Below are 24,572 nucleotides of genomic sequence, written 5' to 3' on the forward strand. Positions count from 1 at the left end.
CTCGCTTGGACAGGCTCATATGTCATGACAGACTCAGATGTCAATATTGTCAATGATCAGACATAATAGATTTGACATTTTGACAGTTATTTTTGTTTGTTTGACTCCGGCTGTTTGAACTTGTGGTTTTCATGTAATCAAGTAATTTTTATATTGTCTAATTCTGATTGTTCCTCAGATACAGTTTTCGGCGAAAAACAAGAACGGTTCCTTACCATGAGTGTGGATATTTTAAGACAAACGAAACCATGTAAGTATTTTACATTCAGTTATGGAGCCATCCCAACAAATTATTCTTTTTCAGCTGAATCTAAACCAAAAGAAATTGAAAATGGTGCTGAACCTTCTGCTCCCATTACCAAAAAGGGGATATTAACCTCCTTCCTGAATGGCAAAGCGATGAATATACCTGATAATGATGTTGTAAGCACATGAATATTGTTATTTTTTTAAATTAATTATTATCCTATGTGGTTTGGTTCCAGCTTGGTAGATGCCGATTTGTGTCAGAGTTTGAAAAGCTTAACAGAATTGGAGAAGGAACCTATGGAATTGTGTGTATGTATTTTTTTTTTATTAAAATATTTGGTACAATCTTGCTTCTATTTTGCTGAAAATCTCATCTAAAATTATGGGAAAAGGCTTAAAATGTTTGTAATTTTTCACCAGAAACAATATTCGAATGGCAGAGCAGTGAATTTTCAAGTTTGTAAGTGGCCCATAAACCCAACCCAACTTTTCTGAAAACCTCACTTATGAGAAAATACAGTCCAGTTTTGACAATAACATGTCGGGAAATATTTCTATGTCATTTATAAATATGTGTACATTTTTCACCATAATATAAATTCTTGAAAATTTTTATTAATTATTAAAAATATTTATTTTTCTACTACCATGTGGAAAGTAAGCACTTCCCAGGGTTTGTAAAGTTTCACTTCTTGCACACTAGTGCCAAAACACTACATTGAGTAATTAATATTTACTTAATTTTTAATTACTTAATTAATATTAATTTTTGATGTTTTTTTTACTCACTAGTGCATAAAGTAGTTTTTTTATGTGCATATAGTATTTAAGTATTTTTCATTTCTTTTTATGTTTTCTTGGGTAGTAAATTTTGTATGTTACATTATCTTAAATTGTTGTATTTGCCTTTGGCCCATACACCAATTTTCCCATTCATAAAAAAAGGTTAATTTTATACAGTTGTTACATAAATAATTATTTCGATTACACACATTTATATCATTTTCAAAATATACATATATACAGTGCATTCATGATGAAAAGAGCAAATTCATTTAAAATTCAAGTATTTTTTCTTTCTTTAATTTTGAGGCACATCAATTTATATTGTTACTTGTTCTTTTCTAAATAAAAAATTTCTATACAGGCTGCCTTCCTTAAGTAGAAAATAAACCTTTATTCATTCAAAACCACCATTCAGTTTTTTTTTTATAGAACACCCTCTATATAATGATTTTTTAGAATTATATGGTATATTGTAAATACATTTTGAATAGCAAACCATATGGCTTAAGTCAATCATTACTCAAATATGAATTAATAGAACATATAAAATTAAAGCATAAAAATTTTTAGAAAAAAATTTAATAAATGCTTTCTTTGGTACAGGGTGTCTCAAATAGAAACTATGATGCCAATATTAATTTTTTCTGTGTTCTGTTATAATTGTCATATTAGTTGTCATTTCACAAATCATCTTTTAATAAAATGCATTTATCTGAGAAAGAATGTATTGAAATAGTTATGATGATTGGTTTTGGAGACCAGATGAGTACACAACAAGACTAGTTGGACTTTTTACATAATATAAGTAAAGTCTTGGAAGAAGTCTTTGTATACTTAAAAACTGTAATGCAGCTTACCACCCTAGCTGTGCCAGTCGAGCAAAAGTAACTAAAAAACTGGATAATAAAAAAGAGATTGTAAATTGTTGACAATCTGCTTTAACTAGTGGAACCACCAAAATGTCAGAACTGGATGAGCAGCAGAGGAAAACAATCATAAAGAAGCTCTTAGCTGAACAGCTAAGTCCTCTCAAGAGGGAAATGGAGAAGGAAATGGGTGAGCTTAAAAAATCCATTCAACACATTTCCGACTGTTTTGATGATCAGAAACATTTAATGGAGAATATGTCAGTGGACATGTAAAGGATCAAGGAGGAAAATGGGTGTTAAACAAAAAAAGTTTAAATATTGGAAAACAAGATGAATCTACAAGAGGAAGAAGAAAAGAATATTATCATAAATGGAGTAGAAAAGCAAACTGAATTAAGAACTGAAAAATTCATTTAGCAGATTTTTAAATCAGTACAGCTAAACATACCTTCCAATACCATTCAGGAATGCTATTGACTGGGTAAGCAAGACACTGCTCCTACATTGGTTAGACTTATGGATCAATCTTCCAAAATCAGTGTTTTAAAAAAAGTAGAGAACTTAAGGGAATAAATCCCAGGACAAGTAATCTTCCGGGAACAGGAAAAATATTTTTCAATGAGGACTTCACATCTCAGGCCTAACTATTATATAAAAAGGCCAGGGAAATCAAAAGAAGTAAGAATCTTTATTCTGTATATAGTTTTAATGGAAAAATTTATATAAGAAAAACTAGTACAAGCCAACCAGTCCGGATAAGGTCAGAAACTAATTTATCACAAATCTCCAATCACAAATATATGTCCAAATCCACAATGTTGCCAAATAATGAAGACAGAGGTTCTGGAACAAATTGCAGCAGATACACAAGAACAGTTGGGTGAATTAGTAGATTTTAATCAACTAGCTCAAAAAATAAAAAAATTATTAAATGTTCTTCGTCTTAACATAAGAACAACTCAAATGGGCAGAAAACATTAATCGTTTTGCTGGAAGAATTAGACATTTTATCCAAAAATTTTACATACTAGGAGAAATTTTAAGTACTAAACTTTGTATTCTCATTTATAAGTCCTTAGTAGAATCTTTAATAACATACTGCATCATAGCATGGGGCTGTACCTACAAAAGTACATTGCAGCCTTTGAATGTAGTACAAAATTATGTTTTAAAGATCATTTATTAAAAAAAAATAAAATGCATCACACTGAAATTTTATATAATGAAAATATAAGCAATGTAGGATGTCTGTATATTCAGCATGTGTGTTTATTTGTTCATACTTTTGATATATCTAAAAGAATTACTAGTCATTCACAATTCACTAGAAATAATGATCTTAATTGCTTGTCCCTTCCATTAAACATGAGAAGCATAAATGTAAAGTTTATAGGCTGCTTGGGATCCAAATTCTACAATTTGTTGCCAAGGGAAATTAAAATAATAAAAAACAAAAAAAATTAATGAAATGGCCAAAGTCTTTATAAATATAAAAAAGTTCTAACCATGCATATTAAATTGATTTAGGAAAATGGTTTTATATTCTCATTTTGTAAACAATATATTTATTTACTTGTGACTAGTACTATTAAATAGTTGTTTATTTTCAAGATGTGTCACATGTTGTCACACCTTTTCAAATAAGTATTTATTGTTATCCCTAAATATCTATAATAAATAATTTTTATAACACGAAATAACAAGGAACCTAGAGTAGTTATTTCAGCTAATGAGTGAAAGGTACTGTCATGATACATGATCCTTCCTTGCTGTTTCTTTTTCCATATTTTACAAAAAGCTTTTGCTGCAAACAAATGCTGGTATACCATTCAGAATCTATTTTACTTTACTCTTAACTTTATTATTTATATGGTTAATATTTATTAGCTTAATGGTTGTCAGATGTCCAATTATTTTGAAGAATCAGTAGTCATTTGCTTAGATGTACTCTGTACACGAATCATTTTTGTTAAATTCAGCTTATCTTGGTAGGCACTATTTTGTGTCCTGATCAGCTATCTGAGATTCAAGATTTTGATACTCTGGCTATTCTATTCCAGTTTTTAGCATTTTTAATCACCAATTGACATGAACATCTTCTTGAGTTCTTGGTAAATTATAATAAGTGCAACATGAAGCCATTTTTTTTCATAGCTTATGCAAAAAAAAGTTTATGCAATATTTTAATGATGCTTTTCATGGTAATCCACAAATATGCTTATCAATCAATATATTATATTCAATCTTTTTATTTAGTGGTTCTTGCACAGCATCAATGTTTTCTAAAACAACAACTGATTTTGCATTACCTTGTCTTTCTTCGCTCTAACTCGTTATATAAACAGCATTAGGCATTTAATACCATGATTGTATTCATTCTATAGTATTATTCTATAGTATTATAGCATTATTGTCGAATGAGCTTTCTGACGGGAAATTATGAATATATTGTAAATTATAACAACTATTTGGCCATGGAATATTGTGAACAAGAGAATTAAGATGATTTTATTAAATTGAACAATTTTGAATAATATCAAACTAAATACCCACAATTTTTAGTACAATAGAGTCTCGATAACGTGAACTAATTTGGGATCACCGTGTTCATGTTTTCGAGGAGTTCATGTTACTGGATAAAGTTAATCGCATGATAAACTAACACGTATATATACTTTGAATATATATTTTATTGGAAAATCAAACAAAAACATGTTATACAGTTAGTAATACCAAAGATAATTATACTAACGAATAGATAACCCACGTAAATGGCAAGCTGTGAACCGACAAGGAGACATCAATGCTTCCTTAAATAATAATATTTTATGCGCTAACCGTGTAAGAATCGAAGCGACGTTGCCATTACTGATACTGAACATTTTAAATTTTATCTAATTCTCTCGCGCCGCGCCGTATAAAGGCAGAACGAGGTATTAGCAAAAATTAAGTTTTGGGAAAATGGATGTTTTAATTAATTTTTAGTTTATTCTTAACATATTGATTTAACTTATTATTAGAAACTTGTGACTGTGATGTTTTTTACCTTATTTATTTAGATACACTGAGATAAAATTGCTTGGGCCTTAATATATAGTGAGGTTTTGTCGCCTGCATTATTTGCTTCTGTAAAACTACATAAAATCTTACACCTACCATATTATTGCATTAAAAAAATTTGTAAAAATCGCGAAAAATTGTTGAGTCATCATTTTGGTTTTGTTCGCATTAAAATTAAAATTTCTCCATTATTATTTCAAACGCTAAAATTAAAAAAAATGCGCGTGCCTAGAAAAATAAAATAATTCCAAATCTATAAAGACTTAATTTTTGGCATTTTTTGCATTGATTTGTCTTTGTACCGCATCGCAGAATTATTATTGATAAGGCCTTAATCTTTAAAGTTGACATTTGAAGTTAATTAGGAACAAAGTGGAGGAATATGTTTTAATATGTTTTAATAAAAAATAATTCTCACAAACATTTTAATTAACAAAATCAAAGAAACATTACTAGTACCTATATTATTTTTATAAAAAAACTTAAAGTTATGGTTTAAAGCTAATTAAACAGGACAGAATGCCGGGTTGAATTTTGGTGCATAATTGCCTATATTTTATAACAAAAATTTTAAAACTTCTAATTTTAATAATATAGGTATGTACTTACATAATATATGTATATGTACTAAGTATATGTATATTATACTTCCTACTTAAGTTATTCTAAAATTGGATTTTTATATACATGTAGGTAGTACATATTTACATTTTTATAACATTTATTACTAAAATCTTGGATTCGCAAATATTTAACACTTTTAGACGAAAAAAAAGAAAATTATTCTAATACTTATACTTATATGTACATCACATACATATAATATATATCATCTAATACACCTGTACACGCTGTATATAATATATATATATCTAATACAATAGAAATACAAATTATTTTAATTTACAGCTATATAATTGATACAGTTAAGTGTTCAAACTTAAATTGTAGGATTTTTCATAAATATGAGAATACAGGGTGTCTCAGATTAAAAAAAACATAAATTTTGATGCAATTAATGGGTATTGTTTTCTTAATTTTCTCCCTAAAAAATCCACAAACTAGTTAAAAAAATGGGCGGTTGACAAAAAAATTGCAAATAAAATATGCACATTTTTAATACAGCGTGTCCCTGGATGAACGTAGTCGAAAACCATTTACAAAAGAATTGTTTTCGAAAACAAGAAATTATAAAATCTGGCAATTTGATAGGGTTGATAGGGATGGGGAGGCATACGACTTAAATATTTTTATGCTGGTGGCACTTCCGGTTATACAGGAAGTTAATGCTCATTAGCTTATATTAAATTATGTCTATACAGTGTGTCCCACTTAAAGGTTAGCCACCCCTCAAAAATTTTTATTTCTTGACCAATTTTCAAAAACTTTTTTTTGTTGGATAGATGGTCAAAAATGGCAAGTTCGACATTTAGAGAAAGCAGGTCTTGGCCTACTCTATTCAAGTTTGAAGTGCGAAAAATCGAGAAGTAGTATTAGCGATATTTATTTTTGAAAAATGGTACTGGATTATTGTTCAGGACCACTTAAAACATAAGTGTACCAAATTTGGTACAGGGTGTTGAAATAAATTGGAGTCAAATTTTTAACAGGCGCAATAACATTCTTAATCAAATACGAATATTTTTTAAATATTTTGGCTAAATGGCATGCGCCTTGAGAACACAAAGTTTGGAAATATCCTTCAATAGTAAAAAACATTCATTCATGAATGTTTTTCGTAGATTAAATTTAACGTAGAATTAAAAAATTAAATGAAGTGTACAGCGTGCCTTTTAAAATAAGGAAGTTAGCAAAAACTTATGGTATAACCGGAAATGCCATCATCATGAACATATTTTAGTCATATGTCTCCATTAGCCTTATCATGTTACCAACTGAAAAAATTGTTTTCGATATATCGATCGCGTCAGTTCGTGGGACACCCTGTATAATGAAGAAAGCTTGATAATAACAAATAATACAAAAAATTACTTATTTTTTAAATTTTTTAGTTTTTGTTTTTGTTCTTTTTTTAAAAGCTCGTCCCATTTGCAAAATTTAAATATATTACTGATAACCAAATGATGCACTAAAAAAAGTTTGTGTGAGTCACAAGAATCGTCCTTACTTCCTAGCCAAGTAGAAATCTCTTTTTGAGCAATAATTTTGTTCTTTATTTTGAGACTCAAACAATCTTGCATTTTATATTCAATAAAATGTTTTTTGGACAAAATAAACATCTTTTGGACTGAACTACTGTATTTACTACCAATACAGAAGGCATGTATAAAATGACAAACTTATTTAACGGTCCACTAGTCAAGATAAAAAAATGTTGGTTGTTACCTGTAAATACATTGCAATAAAAAAACATAATTTTTTAATTTTTATATATATTTTTGGCTATAAAGCTTAATAAAGCTCACAGAACCGGCGTGAATTGATATATATGTCAAAGGTATTTTGACTATCAAAGTAACAAGTGGTAGAGATTTAAGCTATTTAAATAAGTAAAAAATGTCTGTGCGTGACGTGCTATTTTATTGCTGTACTATTTTATAGGCTGTAGATTTTAGTGCTCTTTAATAAATTTTAATACTTTTTTCTCTAAGTTAAAAAAGAAAGCCAATCCCTATAAAAAATAACATGGAATTTCCTGTGTCCCACTTAGCAATAGCAACACTAAGTATACAAAACTGCATGAGCACAAAAAAACGATGGCGCGCAAAAGAGAAATTCTATCAAAAATATTTATATCAACGATCCCCAATCTTCCCCAAAATTGGTATCATATAATACCTACCTATTTAAAAAGAAAAGCGTAACTTATATTTTTTGTCAACCTGATGATCTAAATTCGACGATTCGCTAATTTTTGAGTTTGTATACTTTAAAGTTGGTCAAGATTAGAAGATTCAGTATAATAAAATAAAATAATATATTTTTCGCCTTCACTCAAAAAGTTCACTTTATTGACTTTTACAGATGAGGCAGTAAAATGATTAATAGGGACTAAAATGATGAAGTTTACTACACGAGCTTTAGCAAAGGCAGTAATTTTAAAACGCCTATTTTACTCTAATAAATAACTATTATTATTTTTTATGGTACTATTTTTAAGGTTTTATCTCAAACTAATTATTGTTTTGTAATTTGACTATTTAAACCGGTATTATATATTTTTATTCTTTAAATTTAATTTTCAGTATTCAAAAATTAACTTTGTACATCACCTCATAGTTTTACCACCTTAGAATTTTTCATTTACCTAAAAGTCAGAAAATTATAGTTTTTGGTTAACTGTAATTTTCATTGCCGAATAGTTCCCAATTAAAACTTGAGATAGATATAGATTGTAGGTGATGTTCATTTCACAGGTATTCAGCTGTAACTTTCAGCGTAAAAATATACGTATTTATACCTGGCTCTTCTAGGAGCCACAGTTAAAGACCCATGAAACGAACTTTAGGTACAAGGTGTTCCATTTAAGAGGAAAACGGCATATTTTTTACTTTTTCCGTATATTTACAAAAATGAAGATAGCCAATCGACGTATTTTAACTCGGAGAATTTGAAAATCGTAATAAGAAAACAATGTCGTCAGTCTTTTTTGTTTTTTATGGAATTGTTTTCTTATTACGATTTTGAAATTCTTCGAGTTAAAATACGTCGATTGGCTATCTTCAATTTTTTTTAAATATACCGGGAAAGTAAAAAAATATGCCGTTTTTCCTCTTAAATGGAACACCCTGTACTTACTTACTAAGGCACTGTTAAGGTTGAGTATGTTTATAGAACTCTAGGACTTACTGCAATTTAAAATCTTATATCTCTAAAATCTATAACTTTCGCAAATACTTGGATTTTTATAAGGAAATTTAAACATCTTTAAGGTAGGATTCTCTCTTCTAGTTCGCGAATAATAAAAATAATATTGTATTGCTCAGCCGAGTCGCAGCAGCCGAATTAAATTTTGCAACACAGCCAAGCGATCGGCCAGATTTCAACGCGTAATTTCACCGATGGATCCTCGCTCGAAAAGCGGGGATCCTTTTAGGTGGTCAAAAAATTTACACGGGATGGATTTTCTATAGTTTACTATTATTTTCTTTGGTAATACATAGTTGAAAATGTATATGTATATGTTTATACATGGTATAAAGAAAAAAATATTTATTATATAGGTAAGTATATGTATATAAGTAAGTACAATGTACGTTGTTTTTAGAAAAAAGTTATCTAACTTTGTTTGACGGATACGTTGTTTGTTTGAAAGAATAGTTGCACATTCACGTAATTTGTGTAAAGACTGAATATCCTCGAAGTCGGCATTGTTTTGCTCCGCCCATTCTAGACCTCTGTTAAATATACGAACTGCCTGTGAGTGACTTTATCCATAGCCTGAGAAGCCTCTGCATCTTGATCCTGTTCAGTTTCTGAATCATTAGATTAGTACTGCAGTACAATTCTCATCATGTTCAACGAAGTCATCTTTATTCCATTCTTCGATATCTCCACGTTCGAAGTCTTGCCCTGGATCAATTTCTTCTAATAAATTGAGGTTAGTCTCTACAATGCTATTCAGGCTTAGCAATTCTTGACGAAGAGTTGCCAAGGGTATTGTGTCTTCACGATCATCATTGCTTTGGCTTTCGAAAATATTTTTCCAACACTTTTTAATGGTTGCTGGTTCTAATTTATTCCATGCTCGTGATAAGTTTAAAATAGCATCCCTGAGGTTGTATTGTTTGATAATGACATTCATGTCCTTAGATTTATTAGCTACAACCATTGCCAAAAACATGGAGCGATAATGCAGTTAGTAAACCTAATAACGTTTTGGTCCATAGGTTGAATTAAGGGTGTCACATTGGGAGGCATATACATAACTTGAATTAGTCCATCATCAGATAAAAGTTCCTCTACTGGGGGATGACTGGGGGCATTATCCAATAAAAGAAGTGCTTTCTCTGGAAGACTTTGTTTCTTAAGAAACTTTCTCACCTAAAATTAAAACAAACTTTTAATTTTTTTTTTTTTTTTATAAAAGGTAAAAAACACGAAATCTACAGCATCACAAATACATTTAATAAAATAACGAGGTTACATGTTTCGCTCGACTAGAGCATCATCAGACCTAAACAATAATTAAAATTATGTAACCCGAAAACAGGAGAATTCAACAAAAACTTACCATAACATACACAAAACACCTAATATTTAAGTAAACAAAGATTACAATAAAGTGGCACTATCTATGTACAAAGAACTCAACTAAACAATCAAATCCTTTATACATTTCAGAAATCTAACCATTATTTAAGAGTCTAGAACTACTTGAGGTTATTAAAAACTAGGTGGCCATCAAAATCAAACCTTTCATTAACACAGGACAGATCTGGGCTTTTAAAAGCTTTACTAATCTCCATTGTCTCCAACAAGTCTAGTTTTTTACTTTTGTTGCATTGATGCAGTATTTTTATATTTTGGCTGTCAGGAAAATCATGTCTGGAGTCGAGAAGGTGATTAGCAAAAGCTGATCTGGTCACTGTGATTTCGGTATTTTTAAATTTATTGTATTGGGCCTTGTGTTCACTAATCCTAGTAGAAATCTTCCTACCAGACTGGCCGACGTACACTGCAGGGCACTCTTTACACCTAATCTCATAAACTCCTGGAGAAGATAGCGGGGGTAGTTTATCTTTAGTTTTAATTAGATGTCTATTTAAGGTATTATTGGTTTTAAAAGCTGCGGTTATGCCAAAGGGAGAAAAAAAGCGGGATAATTGTGACGAAATTGGTCCAAAATAAGTAAACGACCTAAAAGTTTTGATATTGTTTGTTTGTTGTCTGATAAAATTAAATGATAATTTATACTTGTTCACATATTGAAAATACATTTTATATATAGGTTTAAGAGGGAAAAAGTTACTGACTGCTAGTTGTTTAATGGTAAGGAATTCTTTTTTAAAAGCTTCACGAGAAAGTGGAATGTTAAAAAGTCTGTAAAATAAAGAATGAAAAGCAGCAAATTTATGTGAGGACGGTGATGTTGAATTATATTGTATAATATTATCTGTTGTTGCTTGTTTACGAAATATTTCAAAGGATATCTTATTTCTTTCCCTCTTAAGTAATAAATCTAAGAATGGTAAGGTGTTGTTCTGTTCCCGTTCAATTGTGAACTCAATTTTAGAGTGAAGAGAGTTGACATAATTATGGAAATTTGTAAGCTCTACCTCACTTCCATTCCAAATCAAACATATATCATCCACATACCGTTTATAAAAAATGATGTTATTTTTAAAATTACTACTCATTATTTTTGTTTCTAAGTTGCTAAGAAATACTTCACTAAAGTGTGTAGTATTTTGAAGTAGTGAAGTATTTCTTAGCAACTTAGAAACAAAAATAATGAGTAGTAATTTTAAAAATAACATCATTTTTTATAAACGGTATGTGGATGATATATGTTTGATTTGGAATGGAAGTGAGGTAGAGCTTACAAATTTCCATAATTATGTCAACTCTCTTCACTCTAAAATTGAGTTCACAATTGAACGGGAACAGAACAACACCTTACCATTCTTAGATTTATTACTTAAGAGGGAAAGAAATAAGATATCCTTTGAAATATTTCGTAAACAAGCAACAACAGATAATATTATACAATATAATTCAACATCACCGTCCTCACATAAATTTGCTGCTTTTCATTCTTTATTTTACAGACTTTTTAACATTCCACTTTCTCGTGAAGCTTTTAAAAAAGAATTCCTTACCATTAAACAACTAGCAGTCAGTAACTTTTTCCCTCTTAAACCTATATATAAAATGTATTTTCAATATGTGAACAAGTATAAATTATCATTTAATTTTATCAGACAACAAACAAACAATATCAAAACTTTTAGGTCGTTTACTTATTTTGGACCAATTTCGTCACAATTATCCCGCTTTTTTTCTCCCTTTGGCATAACCGCAGCTTTTAAAACCAATAATACCTTAAATAGACATCTAATTAAAACTAAAGATAAACTACCCCCGCTATCTTCTCCAGGAGTTTATGAGATTAGGTGTAAAGAGTGCCCTGCAGTGTACGTCGGCCAGTCTGGTAGGAAGATTTCTACTAGGATTAGTGAACACAAGGCCCAATACAATAAATTTAAAAATACCGAAATCACAGTGACCAGATCAGCTTTTGCTAATCACCTTCTCGACTCCAGACATGATTTTCCTGACAGCCAAAATATAAAAATACTGCATCAATGCAACAAAAGTAAAAAACTAGACTTGTTGGAGACAATGGAGATTAGTAAAGCTTTTAAAAGCCCAGATCTGTCCTGTGTTAATGAAAGGTTTGATTTTGATGGCCACCTAGTTTTTAATAACCTCAAGTAGTTCTAGACTCTTAAATAATGGTTAGATTTCTGAAATGTATAAAGGATTTGATTGTTTAGTTGAGTTCTTTGTACATAGATAGTGCCACTTTATTGTAATCTTTGTTTACTTAAATATTAGGTGTTTTGTGTATGTTATGGTAAGTTTTTGTTGAATTCTCCTGTTTTCGGGTTACATAATTTTAATTATTGTTTAGGTCTGATGATGCTCTAGTCGAGCGAAACATGTAACCTCGTTATTTTATTAAATGTATTTGTGATGCTGTAGATTTCGTGTTTTTTACCTTTTATAAAAGTGTATGACCAGCATCTTTGGGATAATGGATGAGTTTTTCGAGTTAAACTTTTAATTTTGAAATGTATAGCTATGGCAGGAAATTTACCTCAGGAACAAAAATTTCTTTGAACCATTCCTTAAAAATTCCGGCTGTCGTCCATGCAGATTGTGAGTTTTTGTAGTGTACAGGAATGTAGGAGTTCTTAAAACTTCGTGGTTTTTTAGCTTTCTCTATTACCAAAGGAGTCAATTTATGTAGTCCAGTCGCATTTGTATATGCTAGAAACGTTATTCTTTCTTTGGCTGTTTTTCTTTCAGGGGCAGTTTTTTTTTCACTGGATACGTAAGTCTTTCCGGGTAAAAGCTTCCAGTACAAGCCGGTTTTATCGGCGTTGTATACTTGGTTATAGTCTAAGTTTAGGTCCTTGATTTTTTCTTCAAGTTTACGTAAGAATGGTGAAACCAGCTCGGGCTGAGAAGATAGTTTTTCACCAGTTATTGTTAGGAAGCGTATGCCAAATCTTTTCTTGAACTTTTGCAACCACCCCGAGCTCGCATAAAAAGTGGAATTTTTGTCGCACAGTTTTTAGTGAAAATACTTGGATTTCTCTTTTAAAATTAAACCACTTATTGGTGCATTCCTCTCTCGTTATCGCAAAAGCCACTTATACAAAGCTTTTTCCATTAATGGATATTCAGAAGGTCTCTGAGATTTTCGTTTACCTAGTCCAGAAAAAGTCAAGGCAACTGTTGAAGTAATTTGGTATTTTTTCTTCTTAATTGCACACACCGTGGATTTGGCTATTCCATACTTTTTTGCTAAAAAGGTAACTCCGCAACCTCTACTAACATCGGACAAGAGTTGGGCTTTTTTTTCCAGAGTTAAATAATTTACTTTCTTAGTAGACATCGTGCTTGTTTCGTATTGATCGACGAACAAACACTGAATAAGACGCAAATTTCATATCTCTTCCAAACATGTACAAACAAAATATACAATTTGGCAGCGATATGCAAAAGCACTAAGTTAGTACTAAAGTTGCCGACAAAGGGAACATAGGAAATGCCGCTTAATGCCTACAGGTAAAACGGTAAAACGATATAAATATTTTTTTGTTCACGTTATAGAGGCGAGATATTTTTGGCGTTCACGTTTAAGAATAGACTGAATACCAATTAGGCTGTTCACGTTATGGGACGTTCACGTTATCGAGACTCTACTGTATTACTGAAATTTTTGAGATTTTCCATTATATTAATATAATATAATACGTAAATAGGTACTACATACAGTGCATTCACGATAAAAGGATCAAATTCATTTAAAATTCAGGTGTTTTTTTCTTTTATTTTGCAGACACGTCGATTAGCATTGTCACTTTGCATTTTTTGCAATAAAAAATTTTTATACATGGTACCTCAAGTAGAAACTGTGGTTTAATCATTTTAAAATTCTGCTATATATTCTGAATTCTTTTTGTATAGCATACCATATGCCTAAAGTCAGAGATTTGTGAAGTTTGACGTAAAAGACTAATGAAACATAAGACATTAAAAAATTAAAATGTATACAATATTTATTGCTGATTAACTAATGTTCAATTTGTTGCCTCTTTACTTCAAGGCATTTTCGAGGTAGGTAAATAACTCCCAATTGCGCATGTTCAATCACTTGCAGATCGCTAAGTCTGATTTCTTGTTTTTGAATATTATTTGGTCTATTCACAAAAACTTTGGACTTCAAATAAGGAAAAACCTAATGCGATTCTATCCAGTGACCTTAGTGGCCACTGAACTGGTACTCATCCAATTCATCTGCTAGGAAAAATTGGATCAAGAAATTGTCGAACGGCGATCGCGAAGTGAGAAGGTGTCTCGTCTTATTGAAAGCATATCTCGTTACTAGCCTCTTGTGGATCAGGCTATAAAACAACTAAGACAGGGATAACCTCATACTGTAGAATGTCCAAAAAGCGGTCTTGTTGTGTACGTACCCGGTCTCCAAAACTCATCATCATGAGTATGTCAATTCGTTCTTTCATTTCTCAGATAAATGCATTTTATTGAAGTATAAAAATTATTAGTGAAATGACCACTAATATGACAGTTATACTCACAAATGCATGACAAACCATTATCAAGTAGGTTTTAAAATTGGAAACTGTTTGAAAATAATAAGGTCTACTTACTTTCTGAGAAATCACATAAAAAATTAATGTTGGCGTCATTGTTTGATTGGCGTCATAGTTAGTTAATTAGACAGATTTCTTAGTTTGATTTTATTTAATAGACACCCTGCAACTAAAATTAGTTTGCAATAAATCTAGAATAAATTTTTATATTTTGAGTTCATATGTTGTGTTACTCTGTGGCATCATATTTGACAAACCATTGACTTTAGGATGATATGGTTTATTATACAAAAGGTATCCAGATGTCATTGAATATATATACGGCGTAATAGTAGAATACGGCAATAATAAAATTGTAAAACGTCAAATATACAGGGTGTTGTATTTAAAAATGAGTGTTGACTCCATGGTTTCTACTTCAGGCACCCTGTATAGAAAGAAATTTCTTATTTTAAATAACGCATGTGACAATAGTAATTGATGTGTCCAAAAAATAAAAGAAGAAAAAAATACCAGGATTATGAATTTTTTCCCTTCATCGTGAATGCACTGTATGACATAGCCAGATAACTCACACTTATTATATTTCATTAGATAGAGCAAAAGACACAATTTCCGGTCAGATTGTAGCCCTTAAGAAAGTTCGCATGGACCAAGAGAGGGATGGAATTCCTATAAGCAGTCTTAGAGAAATTCAAGTCTTGCTCAACTGCAAGCATGAAAACATTGTCCACTTAAAGGAAGTAGTTGTTGGAAAAAGTCTTGAAAGGTACTTTGTCCTCCATAAACTATGTAAAATACTAAAATAACTCCCTTTATAGCATATTCTTGGCCATGGAATATTGTGAACAAGACTTAGCCTCATTGTTGGACAACATGCAAGCCCCTTTTACAGAATCCCAAGTTAAATGTATTATGCTTCAAGTTCTTAGGGGCTTAAGGTATTTACACCATAATTTTGTTGTTCACAGGGATCTCAAAGTTTCCAATTTGCTTATGACTGATAAGGGGTGTGTAAAAATTGGTAAGTGTTCAGGTAAAAATTTTAAAAAGTAGTAATTTTACCTCCCAATTTTAGCTGATTTTGGTTTGGCAAGATGGTTTGGTGCACCATTAAAACCCATGACCCCACATGTTGTAACTCTCTGGTATAGGTCACCAGAATTATTATTACAAGCCCCTACACAAACTACCAGTGTTGATATGTGGGCCGCAGGATGCATTTTAGGTGAATTATTGGGGCACAAACCTTTGCTACCTGGCAGATCTGAAATTCAACAGTTGGAATTAATTGTAGATCTACTAGGTGAGTAGTATTTAAGGGTAAATATTATAAGATTTTGTTTTTCATTTCAGCAGAGATTTTTTAATAATTTTCTTAAATTGAAATAAATGAACTCTAATGAATACTTAGTGATTACATTTATCTCAGTTTTTACTAAATATTTGTGTCACAAATAGATCATGACAGTTCTTGAGGATTGGTTTTGTTTTTATCTTAAATATTTTGGTTTTTGCTGTAAACAACTTTTGGCGTATTTATATATAATATTGTAGTAGCAGATTTCCTCTCTAATGTATCTGACAGACGAATTCTGTTAGATTAGCATTTTAGAGTTATTATGTATAGTTCAGTTTTTATGTATAGCTTCCCCTTAATACGCTCGCATATGATCTAATCTCTCTAAATGTTTAGAATTTTATATTATATAAACAAAACCATGTTTCATGTTAAATGTTATGAGTTTGAACTAGTATAGTCGCAACCACACATTATTTATTTTGATCACTTGAAAAACAATGTAAATAGCAGATGGCACCATAGTTGTGACCAGTAAAAATCAGGAGTTTTGCAGGTGTTCAAGATGAATGATTTATGGCAGCTACTATATAATATTACATACTAAACAAGGTCTACAATACTTTACTGTTATTTAACACATAATTAGTACATAAGTAAAGTGCACAATGAATTCATTTAAATATAATCAAAATAATTAACTAAATTACTAAAGAGAGGGTAGCACTGACAGTCATTTTACAGTCTTGTGCTGACTGCATTGTGTCATTACATTTAGCATAACGATTTCTTTAGTCTTTTATTTAAAGCGTAAAAATAAATCTTGTCGAAACACATTGAACCAGCAGTCATTATTTTGTCACAATAATTGGACGGGCCAGGTCGTTAAGGCCCAAACAAGTGAATTTACTATTTTACTATGAATTATTTTTAAAAGATAATTTTCTATCTAAATGAACGAAAAGGTAAACTAAAATGACAGAAAACAGGTGAATTGTCAATACTGTGTAACCTACATACATACCCATATTTATTGTTCTGCTCAAAAAGGAAACGAATTATAGAGTGTTCCTGTTATTCTGAGCCACCTGGTCATACTTCAGTTCAATGAATTAATTGATCAGTCCAATAATGTAAACTTATCTACATTTTACTTAATCGCATATACTAATTAAAAACTTACTTATCTGGGTGATTCTACCAATGAAAGGAATTAAACGCAAATATTTGGTGAAAACATATTTTTGTATATATTTTGTATGAATAGTATGTAAAGATCAACAAAACAGCATAAATACCCTATCTTGTAAGCGGCCAAACAAAATATAATAAATAAACAAAAAAATAGCTATCTTAAAGCATTTTATTGTTTTTAAAGGACAGGGTAGTGAGCAGACCCACAGGGAAGTGATAATTTATCTAAAAGTGATGGTTTCTTTGGTTTATTAAATATTTATCTAATTATTACTATGATTTTATTAATGACAAATACAAATAAAGTTTTTTTTAATTTTTTACTTAACAAAATATTGTTTTTTTTTTATTAGGTATACCTATAATTAATTAGAATAAAAAAACATATTTCTTAAAGTGCTTGGAAATTCTTTATTTCTCTTTATTTAACAAAATTTTAAATCAACTAAAAAAGAAATTGGTACCTATTTTAAAGTTTAAAAAATAAATGCTTTTTACGTGTTATAATACAAAAATAGAACATTTAAAAGAAAAAAATAATATCTTAAAAAAAAAATTATTGGTCAAAATTACATTTCAACAGATAAATAAGTTAGGATCTAGTTTTATACAGTTTATTTGTGCCCATTGAGTACATTTTAGGCATTTAACCCAATCTTGGCCAGTATACATATAATATGATGTATGATAATATGATACAAAGCACCACAAATAACACATGAACAATTTTTATCAGAGTCTTTTTCTACTTTTTTGTTTTTCTTTATTTTACTTTTTTTGAGTCTTACTTTTGAATTTTACTTTTGATTTTCTTTGGTTATTTTTAGACTCATCTTCTTGCTCCTTTTTATTTTGATGAAATTCCGGATTTTTTTTTGCATTTTTGATTTTTACATTTTTTTTTGTCTTCTGGAAAAAGTTCTTTGGGGTCTATATCAATAATGGAAATATTAAGTAATCCGTCAGGATCATCTATGTTAAAGGTCAAATCAGTTGTATTATTTAAAGTGACATCATTGTTAGATGAGTCGGATTCACCAAAAACATCATTTACGTTTACTTTTTCTGCTGAGGAATACTTCGCTAAAAAATCGCTCCCAATCGGAAATGATTACATGTATTTTTACAAAAGCAGCTGAGAGATTTCATTATATCTTTATATTTTATGTGCATCATAAATGCACATCCTTGTACTTGATGAATTTGCAACGTACCCTTAAACAGAATAAGATTTGGCTGGTCTTTGGAAATAAGGCATTCCATTTCTTCAATGTCTTGATCATTAAAAACAGGGTAATGTTTGGGCAACGATCTTGAATTGCATTACAAAACTGGGATAAATTAGTTATATCACCTCCTAATGCCACAACTTGATCGTTTACATGTAGCACCCACTCCATCTGGCGCACCCTTGTCATGGCCAGCTTCGTGGTAGTTCCAAGATCAGTTGGTAAAAAAATTTTCACTTAAATCTGGTAACCTGCAGGCCAACACGTAAAACATGTGCTTATTACGGTATTGGGTTACCGGACCATCACTGACAAAGTGGACGTTTTCAATTTCTGTTGGTAATCCGGCCAATATTGGTTTTAGGTGAGCCCATATAGCAGGAACGTTATGGGATAGATTACTGGACACTGTGCAATAACACCTTGATGAACTTTTTAAGTACACCACGACATCATGAAGTGAGATTTGTAGACGGGACCCTCTAAAATGAAAAGACTGCACCTCTTCACTGTATTTTGTTGAATAGTTTTCAGCAAAGTTCATATGAATGACCGCATCTTTTTCAGTTAGCGTCTTTTTCAGTTTTTTTAAAAATTGGTATTGATGCACAATATTTCTTTCATGAATAAATATTTTATCCAGGCTGTTTTTAAATTTTGTAACTAATTCCCCAAGAAAAGCTTCATAAGTTGATTTTTTTGTTTTCATAACTGGACGGTTTTTCTTGGTTTTCGGATCAATTATATTTTCACGAGTTGTATTCTATTCTTGATATTTTACAAGAACTGATTCATCAATTGGTTTACAGAAAGGGAGAGATATCAAGTTGCAGTTTTCACATGATCGTTCCATACATCGTTCAATATAACGGTCGCAGCAGAGTGTAATCAGCAAATTTTGATAAGTTGGCACCTTAAGCACTTTGACTTTATTTAAAGCTGTCACAAGTAACTGTATGTTGCTGTGCATTGTACACATACATGTATGCCTATCTGCAACTTTTAGAGCAACTATCCAAAACGGTGTTAGCCTGGCAAACATTGAATAACTGATTTTTGCCTTACCAGTTTTTAAAAATTCATTGTGCAAATTTCGAAGAGTATCAAGCCTATATCTCTTTTGTTTCCTAACCTTATTTCTCTTGATATATTCCTTTTCCCTGCACCTAATCTGCTGTATTTATCATCTTCTAAGAATGTATGAACTAACTTCATAAGGTGCCGTCGTTGAGTTTTGTTTTTTTTCTTGGTCCGCATTCCATATTTTTTTATAGGTTATAATTCTTTGGTTTGTTTTCCAAACTTTTCTTTTCTTTACCACAGAGCCTAAAAGCAATTTATTGATGGTCTTCTTTTCCTGTGTAGTCTTAAGGTTGCTGAGGTTAACTGAAATTTGTTGTTCAAGAATATCTCCAAATAACGCCTTTTTAACAACTTCGTCTCGGGTGGAAGGGTTGTCCGCCATTCTGTACATTTGTGATGTGGGAGATAACTTTGTTTTAAGCTTTTCTTTTGTTTGCGCTATTTGCTAACTCTTTTTTGATACTTACGAACTTCAGCTTTAAGTCTTATAATTTTCTCATCTTTTTCTTTAATTTCTTTATTACGTTTTCTCCTTTGGATAATGGATCTTTGTCTAGCCGCATTTAATCTAGGCGAGTCCTTAACCGCTTGATCTTGATCCGTATTAATTTGTAAGATTGGTGAATTACAAATCAATGCTTCATCACATAAGCTTACGGGTGTATTTGCTCTGATGAATTCCCCAGCCTCTTTTTTAAGTGAACTTTTTTTCTTGTAATATTTACTAGATCTTGCCCGCCACGACTTTCTGCATTGCCGCTTTTCACGCTCAGTCATTTCAGAGATGGTTTTTCGTACCCCAGTAGCTTTTTCTTTTAAATACTTTTGTCTATCTTTTTCTTTAAAGCAGCTAGTTTTTCTGGGTCATTTTTAATTCTGCAAGAGAATATTATTATTACCAATAAATACTTTTAAAAAAAGTTAAGTGGCAAATATATCCAAATGTAGTATAAATACATAAAAGTTTAAATACTAGGAATATATTTTCTATAATTTTTAAATTAATTATTATAGATATTCTATATTTTTATCACTTCCCTGTCTCTAAAACGGCAGGGAAGTGATATTTAGCAGTTATTTTTAAAATACACCACATAAATGTAAACTTTATCGATAACTCTTATGATTAACAAGCGCATGCAATACAGCTTAAGGAATTAATATCATTAAACCGGTAATAAAATAAAACTTACCCTATTTTAATCGACGACAGATAAATGAGAATTTGTTTGGTATTAATACGTCTGCACTCACCAAGATGTTTTCACACACTGACAGGTGCACGATGTGAACAAAAGAACTTCAATAATAGATTAGGCCTAGTTCATACTTGCATTTTAAATTACGGCAACGCCGTTAAATATTTAATTTCGGTGAACATTTTATCTAGTATCGGGTGACAGGGAAGTGATACATATTTTGTGTCGATTTCGTTTACAGCATAATAAATTTAGATATAAAAAATTATGTACGGTCATAATACCATACAATGATAGTCAAAGTACGAATTATTTATATAATAGTAAATATATTAGCTGTAATATAGTTTTAATCATTTTATATCAATGTACGTCTAGGTTTACAGACAGTCGCCCCACAGAGAAGTGATAATTTTAACTATTTGTTTACACATTTCTACTAGAAATATTTTTTAAACTTAGATAATTTTCAATGCCCAGAGAAAAGATAATAAGATAAATATATTTAGTTTCAAAAATAATTTTAATACCTTTTGTTTAGGGATTAATTAGCGAACCTTTATAAAGTTCCGTGAATAATAGAATCACCCGTCTATCAAAGAATGTTAATGCAGCTACACTATTCAGACTGTTAAGTTTACAAATACTAATTAAAAAAGGTATATAAAGATTTTATCCCATTATAAAGCAAACGCTTTATAAGATGTTTATTATTATATATTTTATTATTACCTTTCTTGATATTGAGACTTTGTTGTTAATTTATTTTAATGGATTTTTTGAAAAACATTTATTGTTAATGTAAGAAACTAAATTTTGAAAATTAAATAATAAACATAAGTATAATAGCTAAATTTAAATTTTTAGGTACACCTTCAGATGCCATTTGGCCTGGATTCAGTCAACTTCCAGCTTTACAAAACTACTCATTAAAACAACAACCTTACAACAATCTTAAACAGAAATTCCCGTGGTTGTCTGCTGCTGGCCTAAGGCTTCTTAACTTCTTGTTTATGTACGACCCAAAGAAGAGAGCCACCGCAGAGGAATGCTTGCAAAGCAGTTACTTCAAAGAACCTCCTCTACGTTAGTATTATAAAAGCTATATTTTGATAGCGAAAGTATAACTGGTTTCTGTTAGGAAAAGTGACGTCAAGTAAAATTTATTTCATTCCATAGGAAATGTCAATATTTCGAACATATATTACGCCAAAACATTATGAACTTATTATATGTATGGCATCAAACGCTAGAAAAACAAATTACATATAGTCTTGTGTTTTCAATTATTCTTCGAATTAAAATTACGAGGTTATAGCAAAAACAAATCGTAGGTACACATAATCGTAGTGTAAAAGCTTCTTATTGTAAAAAATAAAAGCAATAGTCTAGACTACTGTCACGTGTGTTTGTTACCATAGATGTAATAAGATTTCATAATGTTTTTGTATATCTCTATATATAGGACGTAAGTTCCTTTTTTGAACTGAAATAAAATTGAACTGTCGGTATTTCTTCAGAAATCAAATCAGTTTTATTTCAGGTTCGAAACCTTTTACATTTTGCCTACATTTAACGCTAAGGATCTAAAAATTTTTTGATATATATTTTTCTATTTAACTGTTTATTTATTCTTTTATAGCTTGTGACCCTAAGTTAATGCCTACGTTTCCACAACATAGAAATATCAAAGGATCAAAGACGGTTTTGGATAATACAGGAATGCAGGACCAAACCAATAATCTCCCTGCAATTTCGGATCTTGTAAGTTTACTTATTATGTAAATTGATTCCAATTATTATTTTTACTTTGTTTTTAGCTGGGATCGATTGTTAAGAAACGAAGGGTAGAATAGATAAGGCTGTAGTAAGTGAAGTGTGAATGCGTTTTTTGTGGAAGTGAATATTTTATATAGTGTTGGTTCATAAAAGTATTGCTAAAAAATATTAGAAGTTATGTTATTCACATTGTGTGTACAATAAAGCAGACCTATCAATTAATAAGATGCAAGAAGAATCATTTATTGTAAACTTTGTGTCCTTCTGATTTCAGTGATTCTTTCACTGTGTGAACTTGTTAGGAATCCATTATTCTTATTGTTTTTACATTAAGTAATAAAAATGTGTACAATAATATGAATCAAACGTGAAAAGAAAAGAATCAATTGGCAAATAGCTTTCTGATTCTTTGTTTAAATGTTATAATAGATCATTTTTATTTATACTATTTATACAAGGTCCTTCAACAGTGTGTCGGTCTTCCATAAAGCCCACATGACAGAAAGAAACCATTTAAGTCAAAGTAATCCTTCTTCTAGAATCCGAATTATCTCATATTGACATTAAATTAGCATTTCTGATGTCAAGATGAAATTAAATACTGTAATGATTTTTTAATTTTTTTTTGTAAAAAAAAATATTGCACATGATAAAGTAGTCATATTTAGCGCATATACTAAGTAGCCTAAGGTGAGCCCAAGAATGAAATAAAAAAGGCACTCCGTTAAAAAAAAATGCCGCTTATATCGCCACATTTATTTGAAGCACCATGTATACTTCAAAATATTTTCCAGACAAGCGCTAATCATGTCTCAAAAAAATTTCAAGAGGCTAGAAAATGTTAACCCATTTTTTTTAGGCTTTATGGAAGACCGACGCAGTATTGTAGGACGCTGTAGAGCCTTTGGAACAAAAACATTGAAGAAATTATTCAGATCTTACAGAGTGTTACAAAATTCGGTGCACATATATTTTAAGAGCGTATTGTTAGAGTCAAAATAAGACTTTTTCCGATGTCCTAAAATACCCGTCATCAGAGCTACAACCTGCGCAAATTGCTTTAAAAAAATCAATTATATGCAACCCATTTGACTAGTTATATGTCATATCTACGAATAACGAATTTGTCTACAAAATTCAACTAACAAACCCAAATCTTATTTTTATAACCGGAACATGGCTTTCAAATGAAATACCTGACTTCTTAGTTGACTTACCCGCGTATACTATCTTTAGGAAAGATAGAACAAATAAACCATGTGAAAATTTAGTAATAGTCAATGACTTTAATTTTTCTAGTTTAAAATGACCGCTTACGTCATTTCCTAAACTATACAATTTTGAAACCTATTTTAGTGACTTAATATTAAATAATAATCAAATTCAAACTCAAAAATGCTTTATTGTCAATATAAACATAGAAGTTGTAGACAAAGCCAATAGACTGTACATTAAAGGAATAAAAACGAGAAACTAATTTAAAATAAAATAAAATAAAATTATATAAAACTTTAAAAAATACTTAAATGCTAATTATTAAAAAATTCACCTAAACTATAGTACCCTTTACTAGCAAGAAATATTTTTGTCCTTGTACGTAAGCTTTTTTCAGTCTTAAGTTGTCTTATTTCTAGTGGAAGTTTATTAAACAGCTTTCTACCTCCATATATGATAGAGCTCCATATATGATAGAGCAAGTTCAAAATGAGGAATGGGTAGCCTCAACAAATAATTTTGTCGCGTATTATAGTGGCTTCCTAAGTGGAATTCCTGTTTATATTTTCTAAACACTAAGCAAACTGTTTCCAAAATAAAAATACAACACAGGGTTAAAATATTATGACTTACAAAAAGCGGGCGACATGAGTCACGAGGCTTGGCCCCACATAGATATTTAATGGCCCTTTTCTGGAGTACAAACACTGAACTAAAAAGTGAATTTGAACATGAACCCCAAAAGCAAATTCCATATCGAAGGTGCGACTCGATAATCGCGAAGTATGCAGATCTGGCGA

The 24,572-nt window shown here is 30.5% G+C and overlaps 1 protein-coding gene across 1 annotated transcript; it reads left to right on the forward strand.

Annotated features, from left to right (window-relative positions):
- Positions 1-83: 83 nt before the first annotated feature.
- LOC126735496 (cyclin-dependent kinase 10) lies at positions 84-22,784 on the forward strand. The gene is made up of 9 exons (XM_050439506.1): positions 84-250; positions 305-423; positions 486-558; positions 15,368-15,542; positions 15,595-15,797; positions 15,852-16,079; positions 21,646-21,864; positions 22,421-22,542; positions 22,599-22,784. Exons 1-9 carry the CDS (start codon positions 217-219, stop codon positions 22,632-22,634), a joined length of 1,209 nt encoding a protein of 402 aa, XP_050295463.1. The 5' UTR covers positions 84-216; the 3' UTR covers positions 22,635-22,784.
- The last annotated feature ends 1,788 nt before the right edge of the window (positions 22,785-24,572 follow it).

The sequence above is a fragment of the Anthonomus grandis genome, chromosome 1 (assembly GCF_022605725.1).
Source record: "Anthonomus grandis grandis chromosome 1, icAntGran1.3, whole genome shotgun sequence".
Lineage (NCBI taxonomy): Eukaryota > Metazoa > Arthropoda > Insecta > Coleoptera > Curculionidae > Anthonomus > Anthonomus grandis.

What these genes read in the sequence shown, in the direction of transcription:
- LOC126735496 (XM_050439506.1), top strand. Translation starts at nt 217, where the DNA reads ATGAGTGTGGATATTTTAAGACAAACGAAACCAT. An exon ending in TTTAAGACAAACGAAACCAT is followed by an intron (nt 251 to 304) that starts GTAAGTATTTTA and finishes ATTCTTTTTCAG; the next exon opens with CTGAATCTAAACCAAAAGAA. An exon ending in GTTGGAAAAAGTCTTGAAAG is followed by an intron (nt 15,543 to 15,594) that starts GTACTTTGTCCT and finishes CTCCCTTTATAG; the next exon opens with CATATTCTTGGCCATGGAAT.